The 17,309-nt window shown below is 38.6% G+C and overlaps 2 protein-coding genes across 8 annotated transcripts in view; one reads left to right on the forward strand and one right to left on the reverse strand.

Annotated features, from left to right (window-relative positions):
- LOC102302893 (gap junction Cx32.2 protein) overlaps positions 1–2,627 on the forward strand; it is a 5,085-nt gene extending 2,458 nt beyond the window's left edge. For all 3 annotated transcript variants that reach the window (XM_005940615.2, XM_042227790.1, XM_005940616.2), the window contains one exon: positions 519–2,627. In XM_005940615.2, coding sequence (XP_005940677.1) covers positions 528–1,298 — 771 coding nt within the window. In that variant the 5' untranslated portion in view covers positions 519–527 and the 3' untranslated portion in view covers positions 1,299–2,627. The remainder of the gene's footprint in view (positions 1–518) is intronic.
- Positions 2,628–2,847: 220 nt separating this feature from the next.
- Positions 2,848–17,309, reverse strand: part of mcm9 (minichromosome maintenance 9 homologous recombination repair factor) — a 30,495-nt gene continuing 16,033 nt past the window's right edge. For 4 of the 5 annotated variants that reach the window (XM_005940611.3, XM_005940612.3, XM_005940613.3 and 1 more), the window contains 6 exons: positions 13,656–13,830; positions 10,409–10,611; positions 10,059–10,262; positions 9,202–9,284; positions 5,187–5,332; positions 2,848–4,749 (listed from right to left, as the gene is read on the reverse strand). In XM_005940611.3, the coding sequence (XP_005940673.1) occupies positions 3,231–4,749; positions 5,187–5,332; positions 9,202–9,284; positions 10,059–10,262; positions 10,409–10,611; positions 13,656–13,830 (2,330 nt within the window). In that variant the 3' untranslated portion in view covers positions 2,848–3,230. Of the gene's footprint in view, positions 4,750–5,186; positions 5,333–9,060; positions 9,285–10,058; positions 10,263–10,408; positions 10,612–13,655; positions 13,831–17,309 lie in introns of those variants that run through there. The other variant, XM_042227789.1, reaches the window with a different exon arrangement.

Raw genomic sequence — 17,309 nt, forward strand, 5'->3', positions numbered from 1 at the left:
TGGATTTTTTTTTCACATTCTGTCTCTCACAGTTGAAGTGTACCTCTGGTGCAAATTACTGACCTCTGTCATCATTTTAAGTGGGGGAACTTGCACAATCAGTGGCTGACTAAATACTTTTTTGCCACACTGTATATATAAATATTGTATTATATATGTAATATTATATGTTTAAAGTGTGCCAATTACTCCCTTGTTCAAGTTTTAGCTAATGAGAATTGAGAAGCCTAAATTCAGAAAAATATACGTGGTAATGTAGAAGTCATGGGTTGTATTATAAAGTGGAGGTTGAATGATCAATAAGCAGTATTCCTAATTGTATTAGTATAATAATACATGTAACTCCTGAATGATCCATCATTGTTCAGCATACATTTGATTGAAATTTGTATGAATATATCACCTTAAATAATCCACCCAGTTTCAAATATGACTATATATTGCTCGTCTTTTTCTCGAGATGGACTTTTGTCACACAACTGCATATTCATTGTTGTGTTTTGTTTTCTCTCTTAAAGGCTGCTATTATGGGGGAGTGGTCCTTTCTGTCTGATTTGTTAGACAAGGTGCAGTTTCACTCCACCTTCTTGGGAAAGGTCTGGATGAGTGTTCTTTTTCTCTTCAGGATCTTCATTCTGGCAGCTGGTGTCGATAAAATATGGGGAGACGAACAATCAAACATGAAGTGTAATATCCTAACGCCTGGATGCAAGAATTCTTGCTATGATCACACCTTTCCTTTGTCTCATACACGCTTCTGGGTGCTCCAGATTCTCACTGTTTCCACGCCAACGCTCATCTATCTGGGCCACGTCTTACTAGTGATTCGTAAAGAGAACAAACGGAGAAGACGCCTGGAGGAAAAAAGGAAAAAGCAGGAGATGATTAAAGCCCCCAAGTATTCAAATGAACATGGCAAAGTGCACCTCAAAGGCGCCTTGTTGGTCAGCTACACGTTTCAATTGCTGTTCAAGATTTTGCTTGAAGTAGCATTCATTGTAGGACAGTACTACCTCTATGGCTTCATACTTATGCCAAATAAGGTTTCTTGTTTCAAGGACCCATGTAAGACAGAGGTACACTGCTTCATTAGTCGCTCCACAGAGAAAAGCGTCTTTATTATCTTCATGTTAGCAATGGCTGTGTTTTCTGTCATTTTAAACATTGTGGAGATATTTTACCTGATGATCTCAAAGATAAAGGAGAGGAAAAGAAGGACCAGCAGCTCCATTCCACCAGAGGGATTCAATCTCAACAACCCAAATCCCAATTCAACTGAGAGAGTTACATGGTGTTGAAAGACAGTGAGCTGACGTAAACATTGACATAGGTCACTATCGTTAGTTACAACATCACTCAACATCTTCATTTGAATTTTACATCTCCCACATCGGTCAAATTGTACATAGACAGCCAACGATGTTAAATGCAGAAACTACTGAAAATGAGATGTGCTCGTATTCAAAGTTATAAACTGCCAGTATTAAACGCTCACATACTGATCCATCTATCTTTAAAAGTACTAGTAGTTAGGGGTTATCATGGCTAAGCAAGCACACACCTGACATGTACACTACATTCCCATGTTGCGCATCAATTTTCAACCGGAAAACCAGAAACGTAACCTTCTCTTGAACATGATCTACAAATGTCATTTGCAAAAATGTTGGGATTCTAATATCTGTTATTTGGTCATTTACTTCAACTTTCATCTAACAGCGAAAAACAAAATAAAGTGTCCAAGAGCACCTCAATCATGAACAAAGTTAAACAGGTTCTAGATTATAATTCTCTCTGGATTTTGTGTTGTTCTCTAATTCTCCCGTATTTAACTTGTTGTGTACAGGTACGGGGAAATAATTATAAAAATACACTAAATTCGCTTTTCATATTACAAAAAAAGGACAATTGGTATTACACATAAAGTTCAATATCCTCTTCATACAAACTTCTTATTTTTACAGTCGAAATTATTAAAAGTTCATGACAGGGATGAGAGGGGTCATTAAATGACAAGAGGTGTTTTCAATGTGACAAGTCATCACTGTTATATATTGTTGTTAATGTGTATTACATATACTCAGGAAGAAGCTACATAACTACATGACTGAGCTATAAATATGTGAAGGGAGTGGGAGTAAATGCTCCATTTTGTATATATGTATTCATGTGCTCTAAATAAACCATCAATCAATCAAACACTGAAATGCTATGTGTCGTTGGTCCTGGTATTGGAAATGGTGCACATTTTAAAAATACAAGTCAGCAAAGTTCAGGAGCAGCATACTGTTAGCCAGTTCTGAATCTTGGCTCCCGTGTATGAGCACTGACCCATGTAGTAAGCCTTAATTATACAGTGTTGATTGGATAGCTAAAGGGCGCAATGGCAGAGTAGTCATTCCTCTTATATTTCTTTGCAGTATGCTTGATGATCGGTGTCTGGGTCGCTTACACAGTTTGTCCTTTGTAATTTAACGTCTCGGTGAACCAGTCTGCGTAGTCACATAAACTCCATGCTCATTGTGTGATGATAAATTTTTTGCAGACGTGAACCCAAGTTGATCCTAGCTAACTTGCAGAAAGTATAATCAAGGCCTTATCTCTTGTTGCAGGTGCCTAGTTAAACATTACCAAATATTCTCTGAATAAGATTTTTTTTTTTTAAATTGATTGCAGTTTACATTATATGTTTGAAAATATGTGTTCAAGAACACATATTTTCACATAATAGGCTCAAACAATGCTAACAAAAAGCTGAAAAAATATATACATAATTTTTTAGGTTCACTTAAAACTGAATATTTATAAATAAAGGCCTTTAAGAAAAATATTAACAAAACACATGGATGTGTCTCACATTATGTTTATTTTATTTGCTGTACATAAAGATCTCGGTGAGCAACTCGCTTTTAACAGGTGTTAAACGTGTTACACGTAGGTGTAATACAGAACAAGCAACAAAAAAAAAAAAAAAAAAAGTTGTATTGAGCACGTGTAAGGAAGGATATCTTACTAATATGAACACAGTAGTTTTTCATTGTACAGGAGTAGAAAAAAAAAAGAAAAAAAAAAATCACACTGCTGGTGAAAACTGTGTGACTAGACACTATGCTAAAGAGCTAAACTCAAGTTTATATCCCAGGAAACTTTTCTGTCAAACTTATTCATTTCCTACAACCAGATTATGTTTTCTTCAGGAAAAAAGTTCTTTATCCACAAACGTTGTGATTTCAGACTTTGGCTTTTTTCAAAACCTCTTGGTCCCAGTCAGTGTCAAGAACATCATTATTTAACTCGGCAGACTCAAACAGAGACAATCCTGAGAATAGGCCTTTGGAACCACTACTATTACTATCCTGAGGACTCGTAAAACACTTTCTCTTTAGACTGGCAGTCCTTTGACAGTTAACTGAATCCCTAGTTACCATTTTTACAGTGTTGTTTTCAGTATGACTGAATTCGGTCTGTTTTACTTTGCACTCGGACATTGTTGTACTCGTTGACTTCATCCCTAGTTCACATTTCTTTGCTGGTGTGTAATCTGTTGCTGGGGGTATTGTTTGGCACTTCTTGCCTATGTGGTTGGCGATGTTTAGAATTTTGTGGACTTTTGAATTAGCTCTCAAACAATCAGCATCACCTTTTTTAAGAGTACTATTTTCCATTTTTGTTTGAGCTGTTGTGGGTTCACTTGTCCAGATAGATGAGAATCCTGAGAGTTTAATTTCTGAGCTTGAGGAAGTTATACTGGTCTTCATCTGTTCTGATTGTAATGTAGTTTGATTAGTGATGCAAGCACTTGATTTTGAAAGTGGGGTGGAAGTAAATATATCTCTGTCATCACCAGTGCTGACTCTGGTTCTCTGACACAGGTGTGCGTCATTATGACTAATTGGTTTCTTTGTGTTAACGCTCACTGTCATTTGCTTTTCTGGACTGGCATTATTGTTATGGTTGTCAACTGAAGTTCTCATCTTACTTGGTTTGAACATGAATCTTGACAACTTTCCACGCAAGTCTATGTGTGTTTCAGCTTCGACTGCCATTTTCTCCCTTGGAACAGCGCTGCTCTTCCTACTTTCAGTCAGGTGCAATTTGTCCTCCTTTACATAGCTGTCTTTGTCAGTGGACAGGTTTGTCTCTAGTACATTTTCACTTTCATCCCCAAACACCAGCCTTTCTCTGTGTCCTTTTCCAACCTCTTTGTGAAATCGCTGATGTTTCAGGTCCAGTTGCCCAAAGCCTTTATCTCCCATATTCTTAGAGTCCATTGTGCTTCTAGAAACCTTTTGAAAATGATATCCCAATGGCTCTGGATGTGCTTCATGCTTCTTTCTCTCATATTTCAGTATCTCCTCTTGGCTTTTAGAGATTTCTTCTGTAACGCTTTCATTTTTCTTACCTTGTATGTTTTGTTCTGAAACAGAGGTAATATTTCCAAAAACAACTGGAGCAACGGTCCTTCTCGAAGTCAACTTTTCAGATCGACAGCTTGATTGTCTGGTTACTTTAGACACGTCTGTTCCACTTGAAATAGTTTTTGTATTTTCTTGAGGTGTAGTTATGGGTGAGGTCCTATCATTTGGGGACAGTGACAGAGAGGTGTGGAACCAGTTCGAGTCACTCCTCACTGTATTACCACTTTCCAAATTGCTAGTGTGTGTTTTGGAGTTTGCGTCACTGAGTAGATGCTTCAGTTTAGTAGTTGATGAATCACATTCAGGAGACTCTGATGTCTGGCTTTTTGACCTTAAGAGAAAAACAACCTGCAGTTAAAATGATGATAGCTCCAAACACTCATGTGCACAAAGTTGAATCCATAAATAAACATTTCAAATCTGCTCCCAATTTGAACTCCACTGGCTACATTCATCACAAAGAATCATGTCATTAAGTGTCAAAGAATAATTATCTTATGTGTTTTTGTATACGTTTTATACAAGTAAAGACAGAAAATGAGGCCTAAAAGACTAGATTATCAGTGGACGTCAAATCATTAGGTCATGATTTTGATGTCATGGGGGATTTCTTTGCAGAAAAGAGACAGTTACTAGCAGCACTGCTTATGCATTCAAATGTTGTGTAGCAGGAGGTAATAATCTAACATTGGGATTATCTTTGAAAGTTAACAAATTAAAAAAAAAACAACAACAACAAAAAACAAAACAAAACACCAATTTACTCACCTGGATAGTCTGTCTCTCTCCTTCTTAAGGAACAGTGGGAGGTTCAGTCCTTCGAGCAGTATCTGACACTGAGTTTGATACTGCTCAACAGGGTCAGCAGGAAATGAGGTGAATAAAGTATTCACATTTCCCTGCAGAGCGCCACCCTAAAAGAAGAACGTAATATGCAGTTACAAACTGACACAGCAGCGTGATGACAACACACCACAAAGTGAATGATATTTGGTGAGTTCAAGTGACGAGTGCAATCAACCAGCTGGAAAACTAAGGAGACTAGAAGTGAGAATGTCATCTGTAAACTCATTTTACATTGTGGTCCACATACAGCCCACTTTACTTTTAAGTGGGCCAGAATGCTGAAAATTAGTATATCAAAAAGAAGTGTGACTTCATCACTCATTTACAACAAGTGAATGCTGCTGTAACTTATGAAAGCTCTGTCAGCACTCACTCTTAGATAGTGATAACTTTTCACTCATTTAATTGTTTATCCATTTCTTGATTACTTTGGTGTAGTATGAATAGCTGTGAGAGAAGTCTTTATAAGCACTTCACCAAAATTTATGGAAATACAATTCAAAGTTTATGTCCTCCTCTACATTTTCAGAGATGTCCAGTGGGCCAGATTGGAGTCTTGCCAGACCAATGCTGGCCCCCGGGGTCACCTAGGCAACCAAAGCCTTGAATATCTGCAATTAAAGTGGGAGCTTCAACACAATATACAACGAACAGATTGCTTGCAGTATTGTATACAACTTTAGGCTAAAGCATCAAGTCTCAGCTTCAATGTGAGTAGATTTTCAGCAAGTAAAACTGTTTTAGACACGGTTATGTTAAGATAAACTTAACAGCTGGTTTCATTCAAAAAAAAATTGCACAGACTTTAGTATCCTACCTTTAGTAAACACCGCTGCCAATTATTTTAGTATAATGATCATAGTACATACAAGTGTGTGAAAACGTGTTTGCCCTGACTGAGCATAAATGCCAGGATCAGTACTACAGTCAACCGATAACAACAATTTTTTTCTGGCAAAACTTCTCCTATTTCTCCTAAGAAGTATAAAAGAGGGCTATGGTATCCGACCCTAGAAAACCACAAAATCATTGGTCCAGGTATGTGGATGACACCTGGGTGAAAATCCAATTTCAGGATGTGCCACAATTCACAGATCACACTAAATCAGTGGAAAACCACATCAAATTCACCAGGGAGGATATGAAAAGTTGCTGGTTAGCCTTCTTAGACTGTGAGATCTCCATCAGTAATGGGGGACATTTAAAAGTTGATGTGTACTGTAAACATACACATACGGACAGGGCTGTACGATATGACCAAAATCTCATATCCCAATATAAGACATCTACCGTCCGATAACGATATAAATCACAGAAATGTTACATTTTCTGTAAATTCTGTGAATCTTGGGCAGCTCGACTTTCGTGAAGTGTTTCCAGCTGGGTGTCGTGTACCTGGAGTCGAGTGTTTAACGGATGCATGAAACGATACATTTTTAGACATAAGTTGTAACGGCCGCCGTTTTCCTTGTGAGTATTTATTACACGACGTGCTGCCGGGAAAAGCCTGTTCTAACGTTTGAGTCTAAGGTTTATTTTTTAGCACCTGACAACTTCTTTTTTGCTTCTCATCCGTAAATAATCTGCATACTCTTTCACGTGATTCCGTTTATTTTGAAAAGTCTCAACAGCATCTTGAGCTTTATAGAGATTGACAGACCACGTGACTTTCGCGCATTGCATGCCGGGAACTCGTGGCAAAACAATCCAAGTACCACATCAAATGCAAGCATTTGCAGCACCACAAAACGTTCATTCTCCGGTTCCAATACCTTCTTGCTTTTTCTTTGCCCCCCAAAAAAGGTATGTACAAAACGAAGGAGAACAATGCCGGTCCGTACAAAGACAGACTTGATGAAAAGGCAAAGAAAAGATACGAGGAAAAAAATCAAAGGAGTAAAAGGGTTAGACCCTTACGAGCACACAGAGTGGACAAAATACGTTAGCGTGCTGCCCAACTTTCACCACGCTCATATTTATAATTATACGGTTCTTGGAGTGAGTGCATACACTCATGAAGTTTAGTAACTTCAGGTCACTGCAACAAGCCCAGGTACAGTTTACCGATGGATGGGTACAGGACCTTGAAATGCACCGTGTAGAACAAAAGACCATCGTACGAACAAAGGTAAGTTTACCAGTCTCACAAATCGTCCTCATAAATACACATTTGTTAACCGTTTATTAATAGGACCTTTGAGCTCAACGGTGATTAATTAGTAGTGGAAATAATTTCTGGTTCGCATTACAGAAATGTAGCAGTGACAATAATATTGTATGCTGTAATCGTACTGGGCAATTAGTGATACAAAACAACTGTTTTATCCTGTGAATAAAAGTATACGTTTTTGTCAATGTACCATGGTAATAAATGAAGCGAAATGCAATATTGTGTCAGGACAATTCACAATTTATGCACAATAAACAAAGGAGCATAGCGAGACAATTTCTGTTCAGCGCCAGACTTGCTTGTAACCTAGATCACCAATTATGTTAAGAAAAATGACGTATTATAACTACAACAGAAGACTGACCTTTGTGGGAATGCTTGGAGCAGACTAACCTGTGAGCTGGAGTGTTCTGGGATGTTATATTTTGTCTTTGAATGGCTGCAATCCAGGCCATCCGTCGCCTCTTTGTTACTTCGGAAACATGGCTTGGACAATTTCTCTTCAACATCGTAATCCGATAACAACCGATCTCTTTACCCGTCAGCTTCCCGTGGCTGTCATGCGACCGGCTATTGCAGTTAATAATACAACAGCTTCTTGCCATTTTTGTGTTTCTTTTTATCGCTGTGTAACTGATTTCAATTGAAAGCCTGTGTGCACCAGTACCTCTTGCCACGAGTTCCCAGAATCCTTTGCGGTTTTATCCCTGAATGACGTCACATTTTCAATCTCTATTGTGAAAGGTTTATGTGGAAAATAAACAAGTGGACACGCAATGGTTTTACCGTCCATAGTGTGGTTATATTAAATATAAGAGAAAGAGAGAACTTTAAGAAATTAATATAGCCACTACAGTGACCATCAAAACGATGAAAAAATATTGCCATAAACAGTTTATTTTGCGACACCACAAAACAAATGATAGTGTAAAATTAAACGACAGACATTTTTATATCGTCATCCAATATATATCGTTATATCGAATAGCCCTACATACATATCAGTATTTAAGATTTGACCCTCGTCTTCCACTGGAGCATAAACTTGGAGTCATCAGGACGCTACAACACAGAGCGAACGCCATCCCCACTGACTCAACAGCCAGGGAAGCAGAAGAACATCACATCAAGAAGGCCCTGAGTAAATGTGGTTATCCTAGCTGGACTTTTGTCAAAGCTGGGAAGGCACCTAAAGAAAGCTCAAGCCGATCCAGGAGAGAAGGACAACCGCTGCCTAAGTGAAAACCCGCAGTGATCCCTTCTGTGTCAGGAGTATCGAAACAGTTGAGATGCATTTTTTCTAAACACCGAATCTCCGTGGCTTTTAAACCCGAAAACACGCTGCGCCAAAAATTGGACTACCCCAAGGATCGGGGACACTCCAGTGGACACTCTTTCAATGATGAAGATGTACACATCTTGTACAGGGAGCAGGGAGTTAAGGAGGCCTTTTACGTGAAAAGGGAAAGACCATCTCTGAATTGAGGAGGGGGCCTAAGGGTACACTTTTCATCAGTGGGCTGGTTTCAGTCATTGTGCAAATGTACTGTTTATAAGGTTGGGGAAACCTGCAGTTAGCTAAGACTGAAGAAGTCACTCGAAAGAGTGAAGAAATGTTTTTCCCCATTGAAAACGCTATGTCCAGATGAACAGAATCAACCTTTTGGGATTTCCTGCTAAAATAAATACAATGAATACAAAACCCTTTAAATTGAAAGAGACTCATAGACAGGTTTTAATTTTCAAAGTAACAAATAAAAGCCTTACCTGCATAGAGCACTCCATAACAGAAACAGCAATGACAGCGTCTTCTATGGTAACTGTCTCTCTGTACATGAGCTTGGCATGGGCTGTAAAATTAACAAAACATTTTCTGCCACTGCTGCCGTTCCACTTTTTTCAGATTTGTATATGCAACAAGCTTTATTGTTATTACATATCATCAGCAACTTGACAGTTAACAAAACTTTAGTTTAAAATCATTTTGCTTTTAAATAATCATATGATGAATGTTTAGTAACTAATTAAATATTTGATTAAATAAAAATAAAAAAATCTCCACTTGCTCCTGTGAATGGTCTTTAACCTTCAAGATCTAGTCCTCTAACTGAATCGAATAGATTTTAGAAATCAGTGACAATACCCAGCCCTAAGGCAAAGCATGCTGTGCAAAGACACCCCTGAGACAATCAAGCACATAACAGCAGGGTGCAAGATTCTAGCAGACAGGGCATACGTGGAACGCCATAACAAAGAACATGAACACCTGAGCAGAGTTTGAGAAGTCAGAAGGCCAAAATGGGATACAGTTCCTAGGGTGGTTGAGAAAGGCCAAGCTAAGTCATGTGGACTTCCACATACAAATGGACTGCTACAAACCAAACATACTAGTGATGGACAAGCAGAGGAAGGAGGCTAGAGGGATAGATATAGTTATACTAAAGTGGCAGCAACAACAGGAAGAAAGAACACAAAAACAAAAAACATCTTGTATGCCTTTCGGTGCTGCAAGAGCAGCGTGTAAAATATTATCAGAAGACTCGTTTTAGACCTGACCACAATCAATGACTTGACTTATGAATAAATATGACCAAACTAGTCTGAGGTCAAACTTCTCATCTTACCTTCAGCCAGCCTGCTCAGACTCTCCAATGTGCGAATAGTTGTGCGGGCAGCACTGCTGCCATCACTCCGTCTTTGTAGCTGGTAGTAGCGTGTCAGTATACAGTTGGCATCCTCTGACATCACTGGTTTCAAATGCTTAATCAGGCTGAAATAAGCTTTCATTTTTTCCATAGACCACAGACTCGAACACTGATCAGGTAGTCCTTAAGAAAAAAAGAGAAGGGGCATTTTTACCATGTTCTCCCCATTGAAGGGTATGTGAGAGAACAATAATAATCAATTATTTATAACAACAGACTTTATTGTTTTAGTCATATTTCACTTTCAAACTCAAAAACATGTCTTCTACCTCTGTCCTCCATAATGAAAGAGGAGATGATGTGGTCCCACTCTGCATTTCTGGTATCCAGCAGAACTAAAACCAGGTCAAAACGACTTAGCAATGGACTGGCCAGAGCTACGTTCACAGACAGTGGCTCGTTGGGATCATACTGGCCTTTAGGGTTGGTAGCTGCCAGAATGGTAGTTCTGGTATTCAGTTTACACACCATGCTGCAGAAAGAGAGAGCAGTGGATCACACAGAAAAAAAAAAACGAAAAAACAAAACAAAACAGATGAGTAAACACTTTTTTTTTTTTACTTAAAATGATCCATTTAAATAATCCAGTATGTGGATTAGGAGATTTATTAGTTTATTAGTTTATCCAAGTTCATTTTGTATTAGATTCCCCTTGTGTTTTCTACCCCTGTGTTAAGTTTCCCTTGTCCTTTATGCGTTTCATGTCTGCATGTCTTTTGTCGTGAAATTCATGTTGTCATGTCTGCGTTTCATTATGTTTCCTGTTTTATTTTGAAGAGGTCCTATGTTCTACGTTAAATGGGTTTAGTTTTACTCCTCCCCTGTGACGTCATTATGTTCATGTGTGTCAGCTGTTTCCCCATGTGTTCCCACTTCCCTCATAGCTGTGTGTTATTCTCCCTGTCTTCAATGAGTTTGTTGTTGTTAGTTTCCCAGTTTAGTTTTGTTCTTTGTTTCACCTCCACGCTTGCAATAAAGCTGTGTTTTTGAGTTCACGTTTGCCTCGGTAAGGTTTGCGTTTGGGTCGTTTTCCTGCCTGCACACAGCCGTTTTGTGACAATGTATAAAAAAAAAATGCTGTATAATATTACTGTCAGAGTTTGAGTACAGTATTGTCGTGTGAAATAAGTGTAAATAAAAAAGGAGGGGAAAGGAAAGAGTTGTTAAGATCTCAGTGCTACTTAGGAGATGTTTACAAACTTACAAGGTGAGTAAATGTTTAAACGATACGAAGGAGAGGAATGTAGAAGACTGTAAATGAGACCCATGAGCTGAGCTGTTGTTTGGGAAAGTGGAGTGAGTTGGTCCTGAGGCCCCGTTGATGAGAACCAGAAAAAACAAACCAAACAAAAAAAACTGTCGGCTGGATTAAATGATGTTCTATCCAAACTGGCAGCTCACATGTAGCTCTTCAGCAAAATGAGCCAATAGGATAAAGAAAAGAGAAGATTCTGCTGAATACCAATGAGCATGCCTTTAGTAGACTAGGTCATAAACAAGGTCTTAACAAAATGAGCCACTTGGCACAAGTAGAACAAGAAAAAAAGGAAAACCTGCTAAACACCCATGAGTGGACGAGGTCATAAACACAAAACGAGCCACTGATAACCGTGACTAGATGCCAGAACCTTATGAACATACTTAAAAGTGGACATTGTTAAAGGAGAGTTTGCATAGATATTATAATGACTAAAATTACTTCAGTAGGAGAATTAATTAGTGCCCAATGCAGATTATATTTGGTAGTAGTGTAGAATATTTGAGAACAGAAAAATGAGGTCATTTTTTATAAATCATTAAAATAAACAATACTAAACAAAAAAAAAGTTTCAACAATAGCAAAATCAAAACAATAAGACTCCAATGATAATAAACGACATTATCAAAAGTAAGTAAATATTAATAAGGCAAAGGTCTACAACTGAAACGTCATATTTGGTCAGTCTTAACCTGCTGGTCAGCAATTTTGAATTTAGAGTGTATTCCCCCAAAACCTGCATCTCCTTAGAGACTGTGTCTGCCCCAAAACCAACAAAAAACACTTTGAGAGTCTTTTGCTGATATACGGCATTGAATAAAAAAAATAAAATTAAAAAAAAGTCATTTTAAGAGTATTCCCTGAAACCCCTCTCAGCTGACACTTTGAGTAATCTTTGAGTTGTTTTTGACCAGGATATAGCCTTCAATGTGCATATTAAATGATTTCATCTACTTTCACAATATCTCTAAGTGAGAAACATCCTATCTCAAAGTGATGCTGAAAAACTAGTTCATGCATTTATTATTTTTAGGTAGGACTAATGCATTTTGTTATTAAGAAGATGTCCTAAAACTCTACAACTAAAAACCATCAGTTGATCCAAAATTCTATTTATTTTAATTCAATTCAATGTTATTTATATAGCCCCAAATCACAACTCAAGGCATTTTAAATTGTAAGGTAGATCCTATAATAAGAATGCTGCAGCAAGAGTCCTGACAGGGACTAGAAAGAGAGAGAAGATTTCTCCTGTTTTGGCTTCCCTTCGTTGGCTTCCTGTTAAATCCAGAATTGAATTTGAAATCTTGCTCCTCACATACAAGGACTTAAATAATCAGGCCTCATCTTATCTCAATGACCTGATAGTACCATATCACCCCATTAGAGCACTTTGCTCTCACACTGCAGGCTTACTTGTTGTTCCTAGAGTATTTAAAAGTAGAATGGGAGGCAGAGCCTTCAGTTTTCAGGCCCCTCTTCTATGAAACCAGCTCCCAGTTTGGATTCAGCTAGGGTTAGGGAGAACCTAAACAGGCTCTCTTCCTCCACACACTCCTCATTCATAAAGTGCTTTACAAAACCAAACATTACAGCGAACAGGTGCACTGTTTGAGTGCAGCTAGCCAAACAGCGTAGAGCCACTTGCTGCTAAAGAGACAAAGAATGAAAGTGGACACTCTATCCTTGGTTTCTTAAAATAAAACTCATTGTTGCTGTCAAGGGCAGTACTGGAGTGAGCCCTTTAATCAGATTATTAGTTTTAGTGTCCTTATTTTCCTCTGAGTTGTAATTTCTGTCAGTAGTTAACTAACATAAACTAATGTGTGTCAATTAGCCTCAACCAACCAACCAACCACATGTTCGGTACTGACAGAAGCTGGCGCTAAACATGTTTTTAAAACCTTAAGCACTTATTTCCTAAATCGAGCTTAACAGACAGTGCTATATTTCCATTATGTAAATTAGTTTTTCATGTTCTCTTTAATTCATGATTTGACAGTTGTTTTTCCCCACAGGGCCAGGCAGGTTTCCTGTGATAAATGAAATCATTAAGTTATGTTTGTCTAGTATTAAAATTTGTTTGATGATTGGAAACATTCAAGTGTGACAAAGATGAAAAAACAAAAACAAAGAAAGAAAACCAGGAGGGGGACAAAGAGTTTCCCACAGCACTGTATACGATCGTGGTCATTCTGTGTTTGAAATTCCTAACTTCTGGTGATGTGAATTTATATGTAAATGCATGAGAGTCCTACCCAGCTTTAGCAACACTAATAGATTGTTGCTCCATAGCTTCATGGATGCTGATGCGATCCTGCTCTTTGATGCTGTTGAATTCATCAATGCAGCACAAACCACCATCTGCCAAGACCAGGGCTCCTGCTTCCAGGTGCCAGTCACCTCCATCCTTCACAGCTGCTACTGTCAGTCCTTTGGAAACACATTCACTTTATGAAGTAATACATTGGTATTATATGTAAAAATATATAGTTAATCACATGTCCGAGTCACCCTTCATTTCTTGACATTGCTTCCAACAAGTCAGATTTTATTGTATTTTTTTTTTTTTTTAAATCATCATGAGTGATACTTCTCGGGCCTTTCAAAGTTTTGGGGTAAATTGGATGTGTTTTAGCTCATTTTCAGTCCAGTCCATGTATCAGAGGAATATTTTATTGTTTGTTAAGCCACTTAACACAAAAACATGTAAAGTAATGAATCACTGTTGTGTCTACTCAAAGAAACAACACAGTTTGAAAAGCAAAAAGTAGTATTTTTGCATCAACAAGGTGATTCCAAAAGAGCTGTTAGCCCAAAACCTGGTATATTTTGTATACTTTATTAATCCCCTGTTGGGATATTACTCTCTGCATTTAACCCTCAGTGAAGCCGTGAACAGCCAATCAAGCGCCCAGGGAGCGGTGTGTAGGGATGGTACCTTGCTCAGGGGTACCTCAGGGTAGCCGTTCGGTGGATTTGAACCCCGGACCTTCCAATCACAGAGCGAACTCTACGTACTGAGCTATCTCCACCCCAATATTTCGAAAAGGTTTCAGTGTGTCTTAAACAATGTGAGAAAGGGGACAAGTAGAGGACAAAAGTGGCAGACCTAAAAAACTGCTTACAACAGATGAACAGCATCTGAAAGTTGTTACAAACACACATGACAAAGAAGTCAAGCTATACATGACCATAAATTAAGTTATGTGTAATAATGGGCCCCATCTATGAACTCGGGTTAGGGTTAGCTCATAAAACTACTTTTTACACCTCTGTCTGAAATCTTGCAGGGGAGTATCTGGTCATGGCTGTGTCATGGTGATATTTTGTTTTTTCACCTTCTGGGAAGTGGAATCTTGCAAATACAACACCTTTGTATAGGCCATCAGTTGAGACAGAGCCAGATAATATTGACTATGTGCACGAGACAATGCTAACTTCCTGGTTTGAGACCGGATGTGGGGTTGTGCTTTTCCGGTAGCTTTACTTTGTGGTCAATCGCTACTGCGAAGATATACTCCACAATCATGTCCAAAACTCGAAAACGGAAATATCGCGTTAAGTTACAAAGAGAAGGTGGGAACACTCACCGCTGTTGTGTCATAAAAAATCTAATGATCAATTTTGACGTTTAAAGAGTTTATATCGATCAGTTGTTTACATCACTCAACACAAGCAGAACTGCATCACTGCAGCAGAAGACACATCGTCCACATTCAGAAGCACATCTGTGTATAGTGACTGGTCTTATGATTTAAACAGGCAAATGTTCAGCATTCAAACTACAGGTGAACAATAGTCAAACCAGATGTTTCCCCCGTTATGTCGATATCAGCTAGTCAAGTACACACCTACACAGCATGTTAACAAACCGTGAAAAAAGCCACACAAAAAATGAATGATTGCTGGTAACGGTTTCTATACATTAGTATTTACGAAGGGTATGTTGTGACTTATTTTCAAAATTACAGCGGTCCCTCGCTATAACGCGGTTCACCTTTCACCTCGCTGTTTCACGGATTTTTTAGTGCAAGTTTGCATGCTTGTTTTTTACGTCACATTGTGTCCTGCGTCCTGATCGTTGCAGACGATCTCCTCCGTGACGTCTCTCCTGTACAGTACAGAATCGCTGCATCGATCGCTAGCAGTCTGACTCTGCAGTGCAGTACTATATGTCCACGATGTCCACCAAACGTTTTGCACCGTCAAAAAATAAAATTGGCTACTTGATTTCACCTATCGCTGGTTATTTTTAGAACATAACACCCGCGATAAACGAGGGACAGCTGAGAAATAACACATTTGAATCCATTTTCTCTTTTGCTCTGAGGAGCGGGGAAAAAATATCAACAAGTCGATGAACATCATTTACAGATATATTGGGTAAATGCCCGAGACATCTATAGAAATGTAAATCGCCACTTGATTCATTCATTTGCTTGACTTGTTTTGGACCGTAAACAGGGCGTGAATAGGACACCGGAAACAAAGCTCCCCACAGGAGTTTCCGCACCGGAAGTAGCATATGCTAACGTGCACATAGTCAATTAACTCACAAGTGTTAAGTGACAGGATTGTTTTCTAATCTGACAGATTTTAGCTGGTGCCATGTCTTCCCATTCCTTTTTGCACCTATTTTTTTTCATGTGCTCAATACTTTTCCCTACCTTTCATTTTTCGTTAATACACATTGGTTATGTGCCCAATAATTTTATGCAGCCGATCCCTAGGACTGTGCACCGAAGTTTCAAAGAAAAACAAACTAAGCCAGAACTTTTAAATACCCTGCTGTGCCAGGGGTCTGTGTCTGACATACTCCCTGAAATGAACTGAAAAGACATTTTTAATAAAAAGAATAGTTTCCTTCAAGGTCATATTGTGCCCCTCCCCAGGTTACACAAACTGTTTGGGTGATATCAAATGAATAGATTGAAACCATTGCTTTCTTTTTTAATAGTGGTTAGGATGAGAGAATTGCAGGAAATTATGACCCGACCCAGAGAATATAACCCGAATTTTAAACTTTTTTGGGAGGGCTGGGAACGGACCATGGGGGAACCTCAAGGAGGAAGTCCCATTCTGGGACGTATAAAGAACTACACCTAACCTCTTTGTTTAAAAGAACCCTCAGAGTCTGTGAGATTTTTAGAAGATAACCCTACTCAGGCTGTATGACCCTAAGCCTAACCTTTTTGGGGACCTGATAAAATTTATGACAAACCCTGAAGAGAAATAAGCCTGCTCTGGAATGTTTAAAATCTAAAATTTAACATCTTTATTTAGACAACCCTCAGGCTTTAAAAGACATTTGTGAGACCCCTAGAGGAAGTAACCCTTATTGGGCCACATTAAAACTCTAGGAGATATTGTATTCCTCTAATTCGGTGGGACAGAGGAGAAAAGGAGAAGCTTAGGGATCATAAAGCCTAGTTAAATAAGAGAAACTATAAATGGCACATAAGCAATCCGCTTTCCTTGTTTTTGGGCCTTCCGCTGACCGACAGGGCCAGACCCCTGGTTTTATTAGGGTGAGTGTCTTCCCCCAACCATTTCCTTATGACCGAGATCGCTGTCAATATGGTGTGCATTCATATTGTAAAGCTAGACAGGTGAAGAGAAGTGGTATTGTTTTTTCCGAGGGTGCTTGAATGCATCACAGTGATATCTCCTGGGGGGGGGGGGGTCCCTTTCTACTTGGTTTTTATATTGATTACTTATTTATCATAATTTTAGTGATTTTTTTGTCATATGGATTTTTATTTAGTTATTAATGTTCTTTATTTAGGTATAAATAAGTGAATCTTGGTTTCAGTTCAGTCCTCGGGTTCTCCCCCTTGGTCGGCGACAGTCCTAAGACTCCCTCACGGACCCCACTCCCCTACCCAACTGACTAATTAGTGTCTCAGATT

The sequence above is a fragment of the Haplochromis burtoni genome, unplaced genomic scaffold, assembly GCF_018398535.1.
Source record: "Haplochromis burtoni strain Fernald_Lab_line unplaced genomic scaffold, NCSU_Asbu1 Contig_281, whole genome shotgun sequence".
Classification (NCBI taxonomy): domain Eukaryota; kingdom Metazoa; phylum Chordata; class Actinopteri; order Cichliformes; family Cichlidae; genus Haplochromis; species Haplochromis burtoni.